At 52.3% G+C, this 18,664-nt stretch overlaps 8 protein-coding genes across 8 annotated transcripts; 2 read left to right on the forward strand and 6 right to left on the reverse strand.

The window, feature by feature from the left end:
• Positions 1 to 694: 694 nt before the first annotated feature.
• On the reverse strand, positions 695 to 5,338 carry SPO14 (phospholipase D; the record flags this gene model as incomplete). The annotated part of the gene is made up of 1 exon (XM_002554106.1): positions 695 to 5,338. One exon carries the CDS (start codon positions 5,336 to 5,338, stop codon positions 695 to 697), a length of 4,644 nt encoding a protein of 1,547 aa, XP_002554152.1.
• Positions 5,339 to 6,611: 1,273 nt separating this feature from the next.
• On the forward strand, positions 6,612 to 8,237 carry DAL80 (Dal80p; the record flags this gene model as incomplete). Its single annotated transcript, XM_002554107.1, has 1 exon — positions 6,612 to 8,237. One exon carries the CDS (start codon positions 6,612 to 6,614, stop codon positions 8,235 to 8,237), a length of 1,626 nt encoding a protein of 541 aa, XP_002554153.1.
• Positions 8,238 to 8,518: 281 nt separating this feature from the next.
• On the forward strand, positions 8,519 to 9,136 carry DID2 (Did2p; the record flags this gene model as incomplete). The annotated part of the gene is made up of 1 exon (XM_002554108.1): positions 8,519 to 9,136. One exon carries the CDS (start codon positions 8,519 to 8,521, stop codon positions 9,134 to 9,136), a length of 618 nt encoding a protein of 205 aa, XP_002554154.1.
• Positions 9,137 to 9,470: 334 nt separating this feature from the next.
• KLTH0E15532g (KLTH0E15532p) lies at positions 9,471 to 10,400 on the reverse strand (the record flags this gene model as incomplete). Its single annotated transcript, XM_002554109.1, has 1 exon — positions 9,471 to 10,400. The coding sequence occupies one exon, from the start codon at positions 10,398 to 10,400 to the stop codon at positions 9,471 to 9,473; it is 930 nt and encodes a 309-aa protein (XP_002554155.1).
• Positions 10,401 to 11,076: 676 nt separating this feature from the next.
• On the reverse strand, positions 11,077 to 12,723 carry CCT7 (chaperonin-containing T-complex subunit CCT7; the record flags this gene model as incomplete). Its single annotated transcript, XM_002554110.1, has 1 exon — positions 11,077 to 12,723. The coding sequence occupies one exon, from the start codon at positions 12,721 to 12,723 to the stop codon at positions 11,077 to 11,079; it is 1,647 nt and encodes a 548-aa protein (XP_002554156.1).
• Positions 12,724 to 13,031: 308 nt separating this feature from the next.
• Positions 13,032 to 15,203, reverse strand: KLTH0E15576g (WD repeat MDV1/CAF4 family protein; the record flags this gene model as incomplete). Its single annotated transcript, XM_002554111.1, has 1 exon — positions 13,032 to 15,203. The coding sequence occupies one exon, from the start codon at positions 15,201 to 15,203 to the stop codon at positions 13,032 to 13,034; it is 2,172 nt and encodes a 723-aa protein (XP_002554157.1).
• Positions 15,204 to 15,429: 226 nt separating this feature from the next.
• SPC34 (Spc34p) lies at positions 15,430 to 16,254 on the reverse strand (the record flags this gene model as incomplete). Its single annotated transcript, XM_002554112.1, has 1 exon — positions 15,430 to 16,254. One exon carries the CDS (start codon positions 16,252 to 16,254, stop codon positions 15,430 to 15,432), a length of 825 nt encoding a protein of 274 aa, XP_002554158.1.
• Positions 16,255 to 16,414: 160 nt separating this feature from the next.
• On the reverse strand, positions 16,415 to 17,569 carry KAE1 (tRNA N6-adenosine threonylcarbamoyltransferase; the record flags this gene model as incomplete). The annotated part of the gene is made up of 1 exon (XM_002554113.1): positions 16,415 to 17,569. One exon carries the CDS (start codon positions 17,567 to 17,569, stop codon positions 16,415 to 16,417), a length of 1,155 nt encoding a protein of 384 aa, XP_002554159.1.
• Between the last annotated feature and the right edge of the window lie 1,095 nt (positions 17,570 to 18,664).

The following is an 18,664-nucleotide window of genomic DNA, read 5'->3' on the forward strand; positions in this document are numbered from 1 at the left end:
TTTGTTAACGGATAAGGTTCTGTCACATTGTATAGTGCGGCTGGTAGCCATTTTTCAAACAATCAAACCTTAAACTATCTGAGTTGCTTGTGGAAAAGCACGCATGTTGCTTCCGCTGCATCCGTGCTAAGTAGTTGTCCCAATCGGGATGCACTGTTTTCGTGAATTACGTTCTTAAGCTGTGTCTGGCGTTTTATTGCTTATCTAGTGTTTCGTTACAGATTTGTATCAGCATAATCTTTTTTGTCGATATTGTCTTAGTTGCGAGACTAGTCAGACTGAGCGCGCTCGAGTGACTTGAATGATGGCATTGGTGCTGCTGCTTTGGGGCTTGCGAAGCTTCTCAGGGTGGAGCAGTCAGCAAGAGCTGAAGAGCAGGCCCTTCAGCCCGTAACAGTGCGCTAGCGTGCATCGTAAGACCGAAGTGCTCTTTCCAGGTGTTCTATTATGTAACTATTGCTCGTAAATATGGCGAAGTATGGGACATACTTTAGTATTAAAGGCGTGAAGCAGTTCACTTGTGCAATGTAAGGAAAATACTTGGTTTGGTTGGCCACACGCAAAAGCGCCAGCGACTTTGGGTCGCGCCACTGCGGCCTTTAGAGCAGGAGAAGCTTCTTCGAAAATGTCTGGGCTGCCATTCCAGCTACGAAGCTAGTTAGCGGCAACGAGGACGGGTTTGAGGAAAACCCTTTCAGTCGTAGATGTCGATGGGTGGCAATCTGTCGGCATTGTAGAACCAATTCTTGGATTCGACTTCTTTAGCAAGCCAGTCAGTAGGAAATACAACCAGGTGGCCGTGAATGCGCTCCAGAATCCTTCTAGCCGTGTGCTTGTCGAAAATACGCTGGTTTGCCCCGTATAGTACGCTGCTAGAGAGCTTCATCTTCAGAGCACTCGAGCGTGCCCGGGAGTCGTGTTGGGAAGCGTTGTTTTTGGCGTTCGTGCTGTTAGGGGCCGTTTTGAAAGAGGAGTCGTCCTCAGTGTTGGAAACTTGGGGCTGAGGCTTGCCTGGTATGTTCTGCTGCTCCAGCTCAATCAAGGTGTCTTGAGTAGAGTTAAATTCCTCCTGCATGCGGTTGAAGTCTTTATAGTCGCGCCAAGTCTGTACCGAGTTGTCCGGCTGACAGTGGAACACTAGTCGGAATAACATGGTGTTGCGCAGCGCGATGGCAAACCACATGTCCTCGTAGAAAAGGTCCGAAAGTGGATCTTCAAACGCATATGGATCGATAAACTTGAGCTTGAGGAACGCTTTCTGACGCGACTTGTAGCCGCCAATGGGCGGCAATAGCTGCAAAAGCATGTCGTCAATGATCTCATCATCCAGCTCCTGCTTTTGCAGGATTCCAGCGTGCTTCTCATGCGTGCGAGCTGACTCGTTGGCGAACCCTTCAACACTTGAAACTGAGTGCATCGACGATGACGAGTACTTGTTGTCCGATTCAGTCCGTTTTTTTCTTTCGACCTTGTAAGATAGGTGCTGCAAGTAGCAAATACGCTTCAGCATGTCCCATTTTTCTATGTCGGTTACGGAACTATCCTGCAGGTAGCTCTCCACGTCCTCTCTGTCGGGCAAAAATGTGTCATAGCCACGAGATCTATTCCCTCGTAAACCAGTCGAAAGCACTTTATCCGCCCAAGCTCTCAATTTTTCTGTTACATTTTGTTTGAACTTTTTGCTCACCTTCTTCCATCCATCACGGCCCAAGCCCTTGACATCGTCGGCATGCATCTCATTGTTTACAAGTCTCGAGTCTGTGCTTATTGGTTTCTTTTCCTGGATTCCAAGATTAGCCTCACCAGCTCTGTTGTTGAAGGAATGATAATGGTTCAAACATGACGCTAAATTTTCCTCTTCTTTCCGTTGAGGAAGTTCAGTCTTTGAATCTGTGTTTTCAGTGTCAACAGGACCAGAAAATTCGTCTTTCTCGTTGTACGTTTCCAGCGGGTTGTCAATACCATTGCTGCCAACAGTGAATTTATGCTTTTGCTTCCAAGCTTCACTCGACTCCGTGTTCATAACCTCTCGGTAGCCAACTTCGATCAATGCGGAAGCCAGCTTGGCTTCTCTGTCGCTCGCATCATCACCATCTAAAGTGTGCAACGTTTTATAGTTGAGCTCAGCTAATTGTTCAAGCTTTCCAAACTTTCTTTCCACGACCTCCACAATATCAACATCACAGCCTAAGTGTTCCCGCATTAGTCTTTGCCTTAATTCCCAAGCAAACCTTCCAGCAAGATATGGCTGGTCGCCCATTCTCGTTTCAACTAAATCTGTATCCCTGATGAGCGCTGCGACCTCACTGTCTCTGTTGCCCAACATTGATCTTTCGTTGACGTTTGCGCTACCTATGATGCAAGCTCTGTCATCTACAATTAGAACCTTGCCGTGCACATAAAGCTGTTCGGTGACTAAGCGGTCATTGGGACCAAGTGTCGACCATTTTCTCAGGGAGAAAAATTGGATGTATTGTAGAGGATTAATATCGAGTTTTTTGAGTCTGGCAAAGATAGACGTTTCACCCCTGGAGATAGATTGGTATTGGCATTGCATGATGACACGAACACTAGAGCCTTCTGGCTTGTCGATTGGTGAATCGAACCCAGGCATTAAAGGAATAACTATGAAAGCTTTCCAAGTCTTGCCTTCGCTGTTTGCCTTGATTATTCTATCGACCAATGCATCGCCAATTTTGTTTTCAACGACAACGCCGTCCCAGCTTGAACTTGTGACAAAGAACTGATTCTCCATGTAAACGTAGTGGTTGGACGTCTCGATTAATTTTAGGTAAGCATTTTGGATAGAATGCTCAGTTTTCTTCAGACCCAAAGACCAGTTACCGGCACTTCTCAACACTTGCACTTCACATGTCGAGCGGTCAGCCAAACTTTGGAACAAGGGTGATCTCTTCATTTCCTCTTCCGTAAAGTCACTTGGAGGTGTCAGAAGAGGTGTAGGGCGACTGGGGCGCTTTTGTCTCAATAAGTAGTTCCATCTCTGAACAAAGTGACGGGACATATCTCTCGCGGGCTCGCCAACAATCATTGTATGAACATCGTGCCATGGCATTCTTGGTATCTCTTTTCTATCATACATTGATTCGAAAGGCTTGTCAAGGTCATAAAAGTCACACACTCTTGCATTTGAGTAATCTTTACCTGGGAAAATCTGTTCCTGGAGTTCCGGGCTGTCGTCTCGCAACACATGCTCAGGGGTATCATATCTACCATAACAGAGATCAATACCTCCCATGAATGCGATACTGTGGTCGATAACCGTCATCTTTTCGTGATGGGCCCAGAAATAAGTATTTTGAAGCCACTGATTAGGAGATCTTATTAGATGAATGTTGGGGTGCAGACTTAACATGGAGTGCTTTGTCCAGGAAGAGTCCGTACCAACTGTTGATCCTACGTTTCTGTAAACAACCACGAAGATCTTGACACCTTTCTCTGCTCTCTCTTTCAAAATTCTGTCGATACGGTACTCCTGATTTCCCTTGAATGGGCGCCGCATATACAGTTCAGGTGATAGCCACCAGTCATGAATGTAAATGACGTCCTGGGCCATCGAGAGCGCCTCACTTAGAGCCCAAAAGTAGTCTCTTCCATCGACAAGGAACTTACAGAAACAGTTGCGTCTGATGGGTGCGAAACTGTCGAATCTTTTCTTCTGCGACCATATAGTAGACTTAACCATCTTTGACATTGACGCAATCCATTGCTTCAATTGAAACTCTGACTTAACGATCATTTGCATCTTACGCTCACTGTTTTCAAGTGTAATCATTAATTTTGTAGAAAGCTTCTTTGAGTTGTCTTCAAGAGGATTGAAGTCCTGGTAGTCGTCGACTGAAACTTCCAGCTCACCCGGGACACGGATCTTGAAGTCGGCGTCGACAAGAAAGACGTCAAGAGGTGTTGCCGAGTGAAGATCGGAGACATACAAGATGTATGAGTGTCTGACCAAGAACCACTTATTAGTGTGTCTCTCAACCATAGCCCTCCAATCGCGGAACCTGAAGTGCGAAACTCTCCAGCCCTGCGTACTGGCTGTGGACCTCACGACCATGTAGCCCTGTTTGCCTTGATATCCGTTCTCGTAGCTGAGCAGGTTACCAATTGGGGACAGTTCGTAAAACTGGAAGAGGCGGTTTGCTTGAGGCCGCAGGCAGAGCGCTAAGTTCAAGAGTTTCAGATAGCGCTCAATTCTGACATGTATAGGCTTATTAGTGTCGTCCTGGTCCGCTAATAAGTCCTGCAGGTGCTTCATACGAAACTTTTTGATTTCAAAGTGGTTCGACGTGCGTCCAGAGGCCAATGACTCATTGCCTCGCCGAGGCGCTTCGCGCAACTGTGACTCTTCCGGAGAGTTACTAGCCTCGTCGTCTTCCAGAACCTGGTCCAGGGCAGCAGATCCCTCCTTTCGAGAATGGTCGTAGAAGCGGGGGAAATGTGGCAAGTTCAGTTGCTGAAAGCGGTGATGGTCGATGTACAGCTTGTTGATGGCATTTTGCTGGAAGGACATGAGCTTGAGCTTACTGTGCAGCGAGGCGAGATCCTTGTAGGACTTGATCACCGTCCACTTCATTCTGTTGTAGCCAACGCCGTACTCGAGCTCCAACTTGAACTTGACGTCGTAGTTCTGGATATCATGCCTTGCATTCGAAACTGACGTGGCGCTGGTGTGGCTACTTTGCCGAACGAGCTGCGGGTCCAGCGTCTCGCCAGAGGCAGAGGGCGACACCTTCACGCCGAGCATTGCCAGGAGCAAGGGCGCCCTTCGAACGCCGTGCTCGTCGCGCAAGAATGAGCAGCTGGCAAAAAGTGCGGCGGGGCACCCGGAAATGAGCGTGTCAATCAAGTCAGAGGCCAGGTTTTGCGTGTACTCATCCTCGGCGTCCGGCGCCTGCGCAATAGAACGACGCGCGTTCCTCGCGTGCTCGCCGCGCCCGTTCTTGCGGGATGTGAGTTTGGAAAACCTGCGGAAAGCCTGGCCAACCTCCTTGCGCCAGCCGCTGAACGAGTCCTGGCGGTTCATCCGCTTCAGCCACGTAGCCTGCTCGTCTTTTTCTTCACCGGACGCAGGCGTGCGGTGCCCGTTCATTGTCGAATTTGGTACTCCCTGGAAACTGAGGTTTTTGAAGTGCGCCTCGGCGTCATGGGCGCGCTGCTGTTGCTCGTCGAAGTCCTCTTCTGGCTGCTCAGGGTCTGACTGTGCTTCGGGCTCGTGAAGCTCTCGAGCCTCGGAAATCCCGGGCACTACGCCGCCCTGAACTGAGTAGTCAGCCGTATGGTCTTGCGCATCATGAAACTGCTCGGTATGCGGGGCCATTGAAGTGATTCAGGTAGCTTTTTCTGCTTAGAGCGCTCGGCGGTGTATTTTATAAATATAGTATTTGTATTCACTATAAAAGCTCTGTCGACGATTATCGAGAACAGAGCAAGAATGGAGCCGCGAACGAGCCGCCGACTGAGCCAAGCAAGAAGCCAGCTGAGAGTTAATTCTTTGGATGGGAAGTACTAGCAGTGGTCTCTTATGATATCAATCACCAAAAAGGCGGCTTAAAGGCCAGCTCTGGATGTTCTTTGAAGGGCGGTTCGCCATTGAGGCTTTCTCGAGCGGGAACGCTGCGCTGCGGCGCGGCGCCGCAGCACCAGAGCTGTGTTTGGTGCGAGTGTTTTGTTTTTTCACCGTGAGGCCGGCACAGCTGCTTTGCCAGCGACTTGAGGACCGCCCGAGGATACAGAGGCAGGCTAGGCGGCGGGGACGGGCTGGGCGGATGACACGCCGAGCATCCGTGGGCCAACCCCTCGATCCGCGTACTGGCTGCGTGCCGCGGTGAGCATGCGGATCGGGTGCGCAGCGCTGCATCTGGCAACCCAGCTAACGGCTGCCGGCCCGGCGGGCGGCCGCCAGCCGTGGAACAGGGTCAGTGGCCGTTTCCTATCGAATACGTCCGCATGTCTCCCAGTCCCGTTGTCCACAACTACGGCTGCGATAGAGCTGTCCCCACGGCGAGACCTCGCTAGCAAAATAATCTGCGTTTCCTATGTCCCATGCCTCGTGCTCGCGATAAAGCCACGGCAACCTTATTTGCAATCTGAGCCCCACCCACATCTCGCCGATCGCAGTGGTCCCTCCGCACGTTCTTTGGATCTCGTCATCAGCTTGCGATGAGCTGGGTTATTGGCTTTATCGCTTATCTTAGGCTCGATAACGTTGACCTCGCTGATAAGTTTTTGACATATCAAGATAAGAGATCTTCTCTTGCATGTTCAACAAAACTTAAAAAACAAGGCTCAGACCTGACACGAATTGCCACAGGCTGAAACTAGTGTAACCTACACCGGCGACGGGCAATTTGGGGTCTTGTAAAAGGGAGCAGTTTGCGGGACAGAGCGTTTTCTCTGCTAGCAGAACGCGACTTTCCTAGACAATACCCAGTGATAAAAAAATTTTCTGGTTATCGAAAACCGATCCGAAGAACCAAAAACATCTCTGCCAGTTTGCGAAGTGATTGAGCCGCCGTTTGGGAGTTTGAAAGTTCCATATATTCCAAGAGCCCATAAAGACTTATACGTGCGACTTTAAAGACGGTGCAAGCATGACAAAGTCCAGTGTTGCAGTAGCGGCGGCGCCGGGCGCGAAACCCGCAGAATCCAACGGCAATGCTGCAGGATCGCCTATGTGCAAGAACTGTCACACGCTGACAACGCCGCTCTGGCGCCGGAATGAACACGGAGCGGTCTTATGCAATGCGTGCGGGCTGTTTCTGAAGCTGCACGGGCGATCCAGGCCCATCAGTCTCAAGACAGACGTGATCAAGTCGCGAAACCGCAAGAGCAACCACGGCACCGCCGCCACCGGCAGCGCAGGCAGCGACTCGTCCGGGGACCAGCGCAAGAAAGAGCACAAGAAGCGCAAGGCACAGGACTCGCGCGAACTGCACGCCGCAGAGACGCTTGAGACACTAATGCGGAAGGGCAGCGGCGGGAGCGGCGGGAGCGGCGGCAGCCCTCCTCAGCTCGGGCGGCCCGTCCAGCCCGCCCCGCCTGCGGCCGCGAAGGCTGCGGCGGCAGAGGCGGGGACGCCGGGCGCGGCCAATGTGCAGAACGCTGCGGCGGTGACGCCCGCCGCGACTCCTGCTGGGAGCGTTTCGGGCCCCGGCTCCAAGCCCGCTCTGTCCAACGCATGGCGCAAAATAGCGCCTGGCAACCGCACGCCGCCCGCCAATGTTCCGCAGATGCCCGCCAACCCACTGCCACACTTGTCGATGTTGTTCGGAGGCATGAACCCCTCTAGCCCACCCTCGCGGTTTCCGGCGCGTTCCGAGGAGCGCGCGCACCCGCAGTTCGCTGCCCTGGACCCTGAGATACTAGGAGACAAGGTGCCAGCGGCCGAGATGGCGGAGTCGCACTCGCGTCTTTCCGCAGCGCCGCAGTTGCCAAGCCAGTTCCAGGGCCACAAGCCCTCGCCTGGTGAGACCCACCAGAGCCTCCAGACGGTACCGCCCGGGGCCTCTCTCACATCTTCGGCACTCGCCCATCAGGAACGCGAGCATGTGCAGCCTCTCCATATGGCGTCGATCAACGAGATTCTGAATAGCCAAAAACCAAAGTCAGAAAAGTCGGCATCTGCGATGGGCTCGCCGCCTGTGCATCCCGGCCTGTCCTCCACAACCATCCCGCAGGTCAACTCGCCAGTCAGCCGGCCGCTCCCGCACGGCGCCAATGGCCCGATCTTCGACACTATGCGCCGTTACAGCTCAGAAGGTGGAGCGCGCAGGATGCAGCCCGGATCGCAGTACTCGGCTTCACCTCCACCCATGGATCTGCAGCACAGCATTGCTGCCACGCACGCCTCGAGCACCCGCCCTCCGCTCGGCCCCCGGCTAGAAGGCCACCATCGTACCCCGTCGGACACCCGTCTGAGGAAGAACCTGAGTGGGGAACGACTCCACATGGAAATGCAGCAGTCCGGGAGTGTCAACGATCACCGCCAGCAGTTTCAGGCTCCACCACCGCACCAGCAAGATTTGCCTGTGAGCCGACAGACCTCGGGCGACTCTATCCAAGCGCAGCCACCACTAGTCAAGCTTCTGCAGAGCCAAGAAGAAGCCATCAAGCTGAAGACGCGCATCAGCGAGCTAGAGCTGGTCACTGATCTCTACAAGAGACACATTTTCGAGCTCGATGCGAAATGCAGAGCTTTGGAAGAAAGACTGGGCTGACGTCCGGGGCCGCACCCGCCACTTTACGAGTAACGAGCAACATACCCTACATATATCACAAATTGCAACTAGCACTAGAGGTACAGCGTACTAGCGCCCGCCAGGGCCCCGCGCCCTGCGCCGGCGATGGCCCGTTTACAGGGCTTATATCGTAGATCACCATATACGCAGGATTGTGATGGTCGAAGTTCCCTTTAGTAGAGGTATCTCTCTCCGGCAGTAGCTTCAAGCAGGGCTGACCAGCAAGAAGACGACTATCGCCGCCCCACAGAAACCAAGCGATGATGAGCCGTAACCCAGCTGCCGGTTTGGAAAACACGCTTTTCCAACTCAAGTTCACATCCAAGCAGCTCAACAAGCAAGCGCAGAAGGCTGCGAGAGAGGAGAAGCAGGAGGCCAACAAACTGAAGAAGGCGTTGAACGAAAGCGAGGAGATCGCACGGTTGTACGCGTCGAACTCGGTGCGCAAGCGCAACGAGCGCCTGCAGCTGCTGAAGCTGGCCTCGCGAGTCGACTCGGTCGCGTCGCGTGTGCAGACCGCCGTGACCATGCGGCAGGTCTCCGGAAGCATGGCGCAGGTCTGCCGCGGCATGGACAAGGCGCTGCAGAGCATGAACCTGCAGCAGATAACCATGATTATGGACAAGTTCGAGCAGCAGTTCGAGGACCTGGACGCCAGCGTTAACGTGTACGAAGACATGGGTGCCAACACGGACGCCGTGGTGGTCGACAACGACCGGGTGGACGAGCTGCTCAGCAAGGTTGCGGACGAGAACGGGCTTGAGTTAAAGCAGTCCGCTGCGCTGAAAGACGTTGCGGAGGTTTCCCCCGCCACGGAGAGCGCCGCCGACGAGAAAGAACAGCGACTGGCCCAGCGCCTCAAGGCCCTGCGAGGATAGCGGTATTTACACTGTACAGTAGGAAGGCGAGGGCGCCGTGGCACCGGAACCCAAAGCGCGATGGCTCAAGAGACAAGGCGAGGTGATCCCCCGCCAGAGCATAGATCGATCCAGCGGGATTGTCACATTATTATATATATATGTGTATAACAAACGGCGACTGGTTCGACGGCTGCCCGCGAGCTGGGCCGCGGGCGCGACAGCATCACCAGTACCGATAGCGATAGTGGCAACGACAGCTACAGTAACAGCATTTACGCCAAAATATAAAACTCAGCTAGGAAATAAGTTCATTAAAACGTCATTATAAATTCTAGTTAGGCATCGCACCGCTCTAGTTCTCGTCAAAGTGGAACCAGTCAGGGTCGTTGATTCTCTTCTCCCCCTTCTCCTTGTGAATGTTGTTGATCTTGGCAAAGTCGTCGTCAGTGAGGTCGACGATCTTGAAGTTGGACTCGATTCTGCTTGGGGTCACGGACTTTGGCAGGATCACGTAGCCGCGCTTGATACCCCAGCTGATTAGAACCTGGGCTGGATCAGCGTTGTGCTTGGAGGCAATCTCCTTGACCGCTGGCTCCTCAACTAGAGGCGAGCCCTGGGAGCCCAGAGGCGAGTAGGCCTCGAGCAGGATGTTGTTCTCGGAGCAGAACTTGTAGAGCTTGTCCTGGGGCAGCAGAGGGTGAGTCTCGACCTGGTTGACGGCTGGGATAACCTTGGTGCCGGAAGCGGCGAGCAGGTTCTGCAGCTGGGTGACAGAGAAGTTGGACACACCCACGGCACGAGTCTTGCTGGTGTCGGGCAGGTCCTGCATCATCTCCCAGGTCTTGACGTAAGACCACTGCTCGTCGACGTCGGGCTTGCCGTCCTCCTTGGTGGGGACGGTGAACAGGTTGCCGTCCGTGATGCGCTGCGTGCGCAAAGGCAGTGGCCAGTGGATCAGGTATAGGTCTACGTAGTCGAGGCCTAGGCGCTGCAGGGACTGGTCCAGCGCCAGTCTAGGGTCGCGGTGCTGAGTGTTCCACAGCTTGGTGGTGACGAACAACTGGTCACGGGGGACGCCGGAGTCGCGGATCGCCCGACCGACCGCAGCCTCGTTGCCGTAAACGGCCGCTGTGTCGATGTGGCGGTAGCCGACCTTGAGCGCCGTCAGGACCGCGTTGTAGCCGTCCTCCTCGGTCGAGCGCCAAGTGCCGAATCCCAACAGAGGGATAGTAGCGCCGGTTCTTAGCTTACCAACAGCAGATGAGTTTGTTGGGCCTGACATGATGTGCGTGTGTGTGTGTGTGTGTGTGTGTGTGTGTGTGTGTGTGGATTTCTTTCGATACTGCGTGTATTTTGTCTATCACTCTAGTTAAGCTCTGGCTGTTCGAGTCTCAAAGCTTTAGAGATTTGATGATCTGTGGTGAGTAAAGATGGTATAACTACAAGATATCATGCTGAAAAACCTTAATTCAAGCCGTTCAGGGATCTTTATATACTTTTCCAGCCGCCGCCATCGCTCGCACCCGCCCCTAATTTTTTTGCGAGTTTGTGCCGTTTTTTGCTATTACGCAAACGCGCTCAAAACTACCCAACGGGCTCGAATAGCGCATTATTGCGCATGGCATATGCGAGCTTCTCGAAGCGAGGGCAAAACTTGGAGACAATTGCTGCAGTTAGTGGGCCTATATTCCTTTGTTGGGGTACGCAACCGCTACTGGCGGGGTAAACGGAGCCCGATCGGAGCTCGGTGGCGCACATGCAGGAGAAAAAAAAGACGCGCACGTGCCCGAGACACGGGGCTTTGGCACGTGACTGCAGTGCCACGTGCCCTTCGTATTACGTGAGCGTGTCGGCGGACGCCATGTGAGCATGTGAGCGGTCTGCTGGCGCGCCGTACTGTACGGCTCTGGGAACAGGCGTGCTCACGTGTTCGACGTCGCGGCAGCAGCTACTGCTGCCTAGCGCATGGGCATGCCCATACCGCGCGCGCCCGGCGCGGGCATGCCGGCGTTGGCGGGCTGGCTCTCCTTGTTCTTGATGGTCTCGTCCACGGAAAGAATCAGGTTGGTGGCCTCCGTGGCGCTGTTCAGCGCGTTGATCTTGACCAGCGCGGGCTCCCACACGAACTTGGCGAAGTTGTCGCCCACGGTCTCGGCGTCGAAGTCCACACCGTAGCCCTGCTCGCCGCGGCTGTGTGCCATGCGCAGCTTGTTAAGGATCTCCGTGGCGTCGAGCCCCGCGTTCTCGCACAGCTGGCGGGGAATCACCTCCAGGGCCTTCGCGTAGGCGTGCATGATGAGCTGCTGCTTGCCTGCAATGGTTTTGGACCAGTCGCGCAGGTACTTAGACACCTCCATCTCGATGGCGCCGCCGCCGGGCACCACGCTCTTGCTCTTGATGGCACGCTTGACCACCATGATGGCGTCGTGCAGCGAGCGCTCCACCTCCGCGATCACCTGCTCGGCGCCACCACGCAGCAGCAGCGTGCATGTGCGGGCCTGCGGACAGCCCTTGAAGATGTTGTAGCGCTCGGAGCCCACCTGGACCTCCTCGAACATTTCGCAGGTACCCAGGTGCTCGGCGCGGATGTCCGAGGTGGTCGACTGCACGGCGCCGCCCACAGCCAGGATCACACGGTTCATGTCCTCTGCTGCCACGCGGCCGGCGCAGAAGATGTTGCGGTCCGCGAAGTACTGCGTGGCCAGGTCGCCAATGGGCAGTTTCGACAGAACGATGTTGGCGCCGGAGTCCTCGATCTGCTTCAGCTTGTCCATAATGATTTGCCACTCGGCGTCAACCACGGCGTGGTAGTCCTCCACGTGCTCCACACGCACCTCTGCGTTGTCTTTCTCGGCCTTGAGCTCGAGCTCCACGTTCAAACTCAGAATCTTGGGGCTTTTGAATTTCTTGGGCTGCTGCTCGAAACCAGCGTAAGAAAAGGTTTTTTGGAACGCCACACCGTTAACAAACAGCGAGTCTTCCATCGCACCTCCGGGAACTTTCTTGATACCAATGAGCTTGTCGTCCAGCTCCTCCTGGTCCAGCGATAATACTGCGTCCACACACATCTTAACGAAGAAGTCCGCATTGCTGCTGATCAGCTTCGAAGACATGGCGGTCCTTGCGCAGCGCTCTAGCAGGTCGCGGTCATTGCCGTTGTTGGTCACGGTCTGCGCGAGCTCCTGTATTTTGGCCACTGCAAGTTGGGATGCCTTTCTGTAGCCCTTGACAATCACATGAGAGGAAATCCCCTCCTCCAAGAAGGGCTTGGCTTCCTTCATCAGCTCACCGGCCAGTATGGTCACACTGGTGGTACCGTCTCCGACTTCCGCGTCTTGAGCTCTAGAAATGTCTACCAACGTTTTGGCAGCAGGGTGAACGACATCAAGCAGTTTCAGGATTGTGGCACCATCGTTGGAGATAGTGGTCTTACCGCTGGACGACACTATCAGAATGTCCGACCCCAAAGGGCCCAGGGTTGGCCTCAGAGTATCTTGAATTGCCAAACATGCGTTGATGTTGGAAATAATCTGACCACGGCCTTGAGAGGCATCAGTACCCTCTTTAAGCACAACAATCGTGGGTGTCTGATTGCCAAAATTCATCTCAATTGAATCTTAAGACGCTAACAATCTCGCTTTGTAGTCTTACGGATACGATGCGATGGATCGAAAATGATTTCTGTTCGCCACTTGGAAGATTTTTTTACTCGCCCAAGGTTCATCATTGAACACGTTTAACGATGAAACCAACCGGGTTCAGTTCGAAGATGAACAACTTGACCATCCCCTCGAATTTCTTTGCGCTCAATCGCCACTTTTCCGTACAGAGCTCCATTGCTTCGTCCTGCTAAATTTGTTGTTGAAAAGAATAGATAATCATATATACACGACTTGACACGCACTAAGTTCAGTTAAATAGCCCATGTGTTAACATCACCCGTGGTACGGCCCTCCACTAAGTAGCCATTCTTGTACCTAACGAAGTCCACAACGTCTGTGCCCGAAGCTTCCGCGTCTGCCTCGCCGCAGGTCCAATGTGCCTCCTCTTTTCTGTTGTAAACTCTAACCATGCTTTCATTGTTGGCGACGACAATCTTATCGAGGTCAAATTGTAGAGAGCTTACAGGACTGTCGTAGGCAAATGCATCCGCTAGCGTACCTGTTCTCAGATCCCAAATTCTGATACTGCGGTCTAGAGACCCTGTTACTAGGTTAACGGCATCAAACTGCAGCCCAGTAACAGCATCCGTATGTCCCTCAAGCGTCCTGACGACTTGACCCATTCTTAAATCCCATAGCCTCACTATGCCATCCTTTGTACCTGTCGCCATTGCCGCATCATAGCACTGCAGAGCGCCGATCACTGGTGGGTCATTGTGCGTCAAAAGAACGCTGCTGCGGGGATTGTTTGAACTTATTGTGGAGAAACCATCGGAAGTGCCTCTGTTGGTGAAGTTGATGTCAATCGTTTGCAAGCATTTGCCTGTTCGGAGATCCCACTGTCTAATTGTGCGGTCTTGGGATCCTGAAACTAGCGAATTTCCTTCGAAGTGGAGAGCAGTGATTTCATCGACGTGTGCGTCAAAAGTGTGCAGACACAGCTCTTCGTCCTCTTCGGGCACTCCTTCAAAATATTGTTCTTCAGCTTTGTCCAGGTCCCATAGTTTTAGCAGTGCGTCGCGGCCACCAGTAATAAGTGAGCTCGACTCGTCCATCTGCATACAGCTTACGGACGCCAAGTGGCCAGGAAGAGTACCGATTTGCGTCTTTTTACTGAGGTTCCAGATTTTCACTGAATGATCGAGCTTTCCAGCTGTACACATTGTCCCAAAAGGCATGTCGAAATCGAGGCATGTTATGCTATCATCATGGGCCTTGGTAAATGAAGATATTTTGGTTCCTGGCTCGTAGTATTGTTGTAGAGTAGGATAAGTTTTGCGCTTTCTGTTGTGATTCAAATGCAGGTTTGGCGGCAGCTTCTTTTGTCCAAGCGCGTTCTTCGAACCGCGCGGTTTGGAGTTTGGAGGGCTCTTCTTTATTTTTTGATATATGGATTGACTGAGCAATGCAGATGTGTCATCGCCACTATCGTCGTCTGTGGCATCTTCTGATTCTGTTGAAGTTTCCGAGCTCGCAGAGTTGTTGTTTTGGTGCTGTTTCTCGGGAACTTGCGGAGTTTTTTCGGCGGTATCAGACGATTGTGTATCCTCTAGGCCGTACTCTTCGATCATGTCAATTCTATCTTTGAGTAGTGCCAAGTGTTTTTCAAGAAACAACTCATTCTGCTCAACTTTGGCGACCCTTTGAAAGACGAGGTCGCGAACCATTTTGAGCTTTTGAAGCTTCAAGTCGATTTCCCTTATTTCACTCGCGGCCAAATTCTTTTGAATTTCCAGTAGATCCAGGTTATCTGTGATGCTTTGAACTGTCTGACTGAGGTCCGCCACCGAGTACGACTCGTTTAATTCATCCCAGCTAAAATCCCCTGGCAAAGAGAACCTCTCGTCCTTCTCTGTTTCAGATCCTCCCTCTGAACCACTCAGCAAGCGTGGGGCTTCTTGAGAGTCTTGTACCGAGGGTCCTTGGGCCTTTATTGTCTCGTCGATAATAGGGAGAGACGACCGGAAGCCTTGGAAAAGCGATGGCTCCTCTGGATGGGACTTTTTGCTTCTACGAGTAGAGTCGCCGTTCTCGGTTAGAAGCTTCTTATCTCTGTTGCCACGACTAGTAATAGTCGGTATGTCATAAAGCAAGTCGTCACTCAAGTAACTGAGAACCCTGAAACTGGTCTTTGTGTTGCTAAACTGATTTGCAAAAAACGATTTGCCATTGGATGCAGAGTAGATGTCTTGAAAAGCCTTGTTTTCTTCGCTCTTGAAAGGGTTTTTGGTACTGCGCAATTTCGTCAGTGCGCTGCTAGAACCCGAGTTTGTAATTGTCTGATGAAGCAGCTTCTTGTAGGGACTGCTATAAGAAAGGATTGTGTCTTCCATCGATTGCGATCCGAACAGGGCAGAGGCAGTAGTGGATACAGCTCTCTTGATTTGGGACAGCTGGTCCTTATTGTTCGATTCGGACCCCATGCTCAATGGGGTTGGTATATCCACAGTCACTTTTTGAAGGGATCTTACTATTGAACAATCTCTTTACTCGTGAATTTCAAAATAATATTTCTAGCCAACCAACCATTATTTTTTTCGGCGTGAATTCTACAGTAGAGAACCCTATAACGAAACAAAAGACCTTACACAAACGTAAATTAATAGTGCATAGCTCCCGTTCCTCGGGTAGCTTATGCCATGCTCCTCCCTACGACTGCTGTTCTCTAAGTGCTCCGAGTTTTCGTTGAAGCTCTTGAACTTCTTGAGTCTCCTTTTCAATTAACCTAGCAACGCCCGAGTTTTTTTGCCTACCGCTAAGCCTTGCCTCTTGGTCCTTAATTTGGGACCTCAGCTGTCTTATCTCGTTGTCAATTCCGTTAAATCGTTGTAATAGCTCTGAATAGTTCTTTTGGTACTCGGAGACCGGCCAGTTAGTGACGATCTCGTTGAGAACCTTAAAAATTAGCTCAACAGGGAAGTCTTCGACAAATAAGGTTTGCCTGCGGTTACTGGCACCTCCTTCATCCTCTCCCGTAATTACGGTTCCGTTTTGTAGCGCGTAGATCAAGTCACGCACTTGTTGGTCAGATTCAAACCTTTTGAGCAGTACCTCTAGAACCCCGTCTGTCTTGACGCTGTCCAAGATAAAAGCTTCCTGCTTACGGATTCGTTTAGCCTCTTGTTCATGCTGTTTGAGATAGAACTCCTTGGGTACGTGTATTATAGGTGTCTCCTCCACGCTCCCGATGCGCCGATTGCGCTTTAGATTGGCTTCATATTCGGTTAAAAAGTCAAATACCCCCATTTTGTCATCTTTACGCTTCGGCAGCCCCTCTTTGTCCAACTTATATAACGATATCTCCTCTCGAGGGTCGCCATCTCTTATGATTTTGGTTATGATGTCGGCGTAAGAAGCGTTCGGGTCCGGAACTATGGCATTGTGGAAAATGCCTGGCGGCTTAAAGTATAAAGTTGAAATAGACTCTGACGATTGAGCTATCAAATCAAGGCAATCATCCAAATCCCCGGACATTACGCTGGTCTGAACACTTAAACGCCTATACCATGTATGACCTCGATCATCGTAAACATAGCGCGCGCACCACGGTAACGAGAGCGTGTAAATGTTATCATCATACACGACATATACCGCAGGGCTCGATTACAACACGCTTGCTTCATTCTCTATATATCTATTCCCTCCATGCTACGTAGACTTCGTCTGTCCTAAACTTTTGAGTCACAACTGTTTCAGACAGATCCTTCACAACGTTGCCCATCCTGAACTGTAGCAAGCCAGCCTGGGCAATCATAACACCATTGTCAATGCAAAACCGCTCGTCCGTAGCGTGGACTTGACCATTAGATCTATCCCGGCACATCGTGGCCATCATTTCTTGCAGCCTAACGTTACAGCCAACGCCTCCGACAATGAGGACTTGATTAGAGTTGACGTGCGCCATGGCGCGTTCTGTAATCTCCACAAGCATTGCGAACAGGTTCTCTTGAAGGGAGTAGCAAATGTCCTCGACGGTAACAAGCTGCTCTCCAGTCTTGGGGTCGAACAGGATCTTGTTTTTGGTGTTTTTATTGAAGAGGTCCTTGGCTAGGGAGTCCACGTAACCGAGGATACCGCTCATCGACAAGTCCATGCCCTTCACAGTATACGGCAGCTCGACTAGGTCCTGCTTGTTTAGGGATTTCTTGGCTAGCTGTTCAATGTTGAAGCCCGGAGAAGGTTCATTTGGGATCTTCAAGGTTCGCGCGAACCTGTCCAAACAGTTTCCTATGGCGATGTCGAGGGTTTCGCCAAAGATGCGGTAGCAGTTTTCAGAGTACGCGATAACCTGAGTGTTGCCACCGCTAACGTAAAGAACTACGGGGTTCTCGGCCTTTGTGATTTCCCGGCCCATCTCGATGTGGCCTACGCAGTGATTAACTCCCACTAGGGGCACGTCCCACATAATGGAGAGCGTCCTTGCGAGTATCACAACGGAATGCAGGGGTGCGCCCATACCAGGGCCCTTGGTGAAGCAGATGGTGTCGAGCTGGCTGGGGTCCGACACATTGGCCTCCTGAAGCGCACGGCGAACCAGCCGAACGACCCAGTTGCGGTGATGCCTCGCGGTGTCCCGGGGAAGAAAACCCTCGCCCGGGGGCGTGACGTATGTGTCTCTGATGTTGGAAAGAATCTCCATTTCGCAGTAGTGCGAAAGGTCGCTGTTTTCATGCTTGGAAAGGAACGGGTGTTTGATGATGCCCACGCCAAGTTTATTGGCCGAGCCTTCCAGCCCAAGAGCGAGGTAGCACTGGCCGTTCTTGGGGGGTACACTATTGAGGTTTACCATTGCGAAGAGTGTGGCCGGCGCTGCTAGTCGGAGCCCAGGTTTTTTGGGTGATGGCTTCGCTCTAGAATGATTTTTGGAGAGTTTGGATGTAGGATATATCTATGTAAAACATGTTTTCGAAAGAAAATATGATATTTATGAAAGATGAAAGGTTGCGACGCCGGTCAGCAGCACAGAACCAGCGTCTCCTACTCTCGTACAAACTCAAATACAACACATCTCACAACGGAGGTGTGTTAGAAATCAAAGAAGACCCTGAAGCTCTGCCGAACAAACCTCAAATCCCGGAGCTGGTATCCAGCAATGCAACGCTGAGAACCGTGAGAACGGCGGGGACGTCATAACAAGACAGCAAGCACCCCGCCACTTACAAACGCTGTAAGACCACAATGTCCTCACCAACCGCTCAACTGCTCGCTCGATTGCCTGCTCTTCGCGCCTGCCGATGCCGCTGTTCGCATCCAAAGCATCTCCGCGGCTAAGAAGCACAGCGCACATGACTTGCACGTGAATGCCCACGTGACCCCAAAGAAACGGATCAAGACACACGGCACGTGCTCCGAACATCGATCTGCCAGCGTCGCCGGCTCGTAAGACCACGTGACATAAGCCACAGCTCTCTGGCGCCGTGCCGATGCATAACATCCAAATCTTATCAAAGTGGGGCGTCTCCTGTGCCTTCCACTTACCCTCCAATGCCAGTCAGCCGTGTCAACAGTAACCCGTGCAACGGTATTGGGCAGCGCAACAACCGGTAGTCACGGCACCAAAGAGTTCTATCGAAGCGATATCGTGGAAGAAGGCAGGACCGCCATTCCCTACTCGCGAGATCGGGCGCACGTGAGAGCGGTTGATACGATGCTAGAGCAGTAACTAGCGAGATACAGCGTGGAACAAAGGAGAGCACGTGAGAAGCGCTAAGCATATCATAAAAGCAAATAGTTCGTAGGAGATGTTTCGCACGATGTCTCAGATGTCGTTAAAAAGCCGTCAAAGGTCTACTCGAAAGCATAGAATACGTTGGTTGCACGCAGGCTCGTTAGCAACCTCGCCAGACCCCTCGCAGTGGCGGGTGCACGTCATCCTACACTCAAG

Source organism: Lachancea thermotolerans (genome assembly GCF_000142805.1).
Source record: "Lachancea thermotolerans CBS 6340 chromosome E complete sequence".
NCBI classification, from domain to species: domain Eukaryota; kingdom Fungi; phylum Ascomycota; class Saccharomycetes; order Saccharomycetales; family Saccharomycetaceae; genus Lachancea; species Lachancea thermotolerans.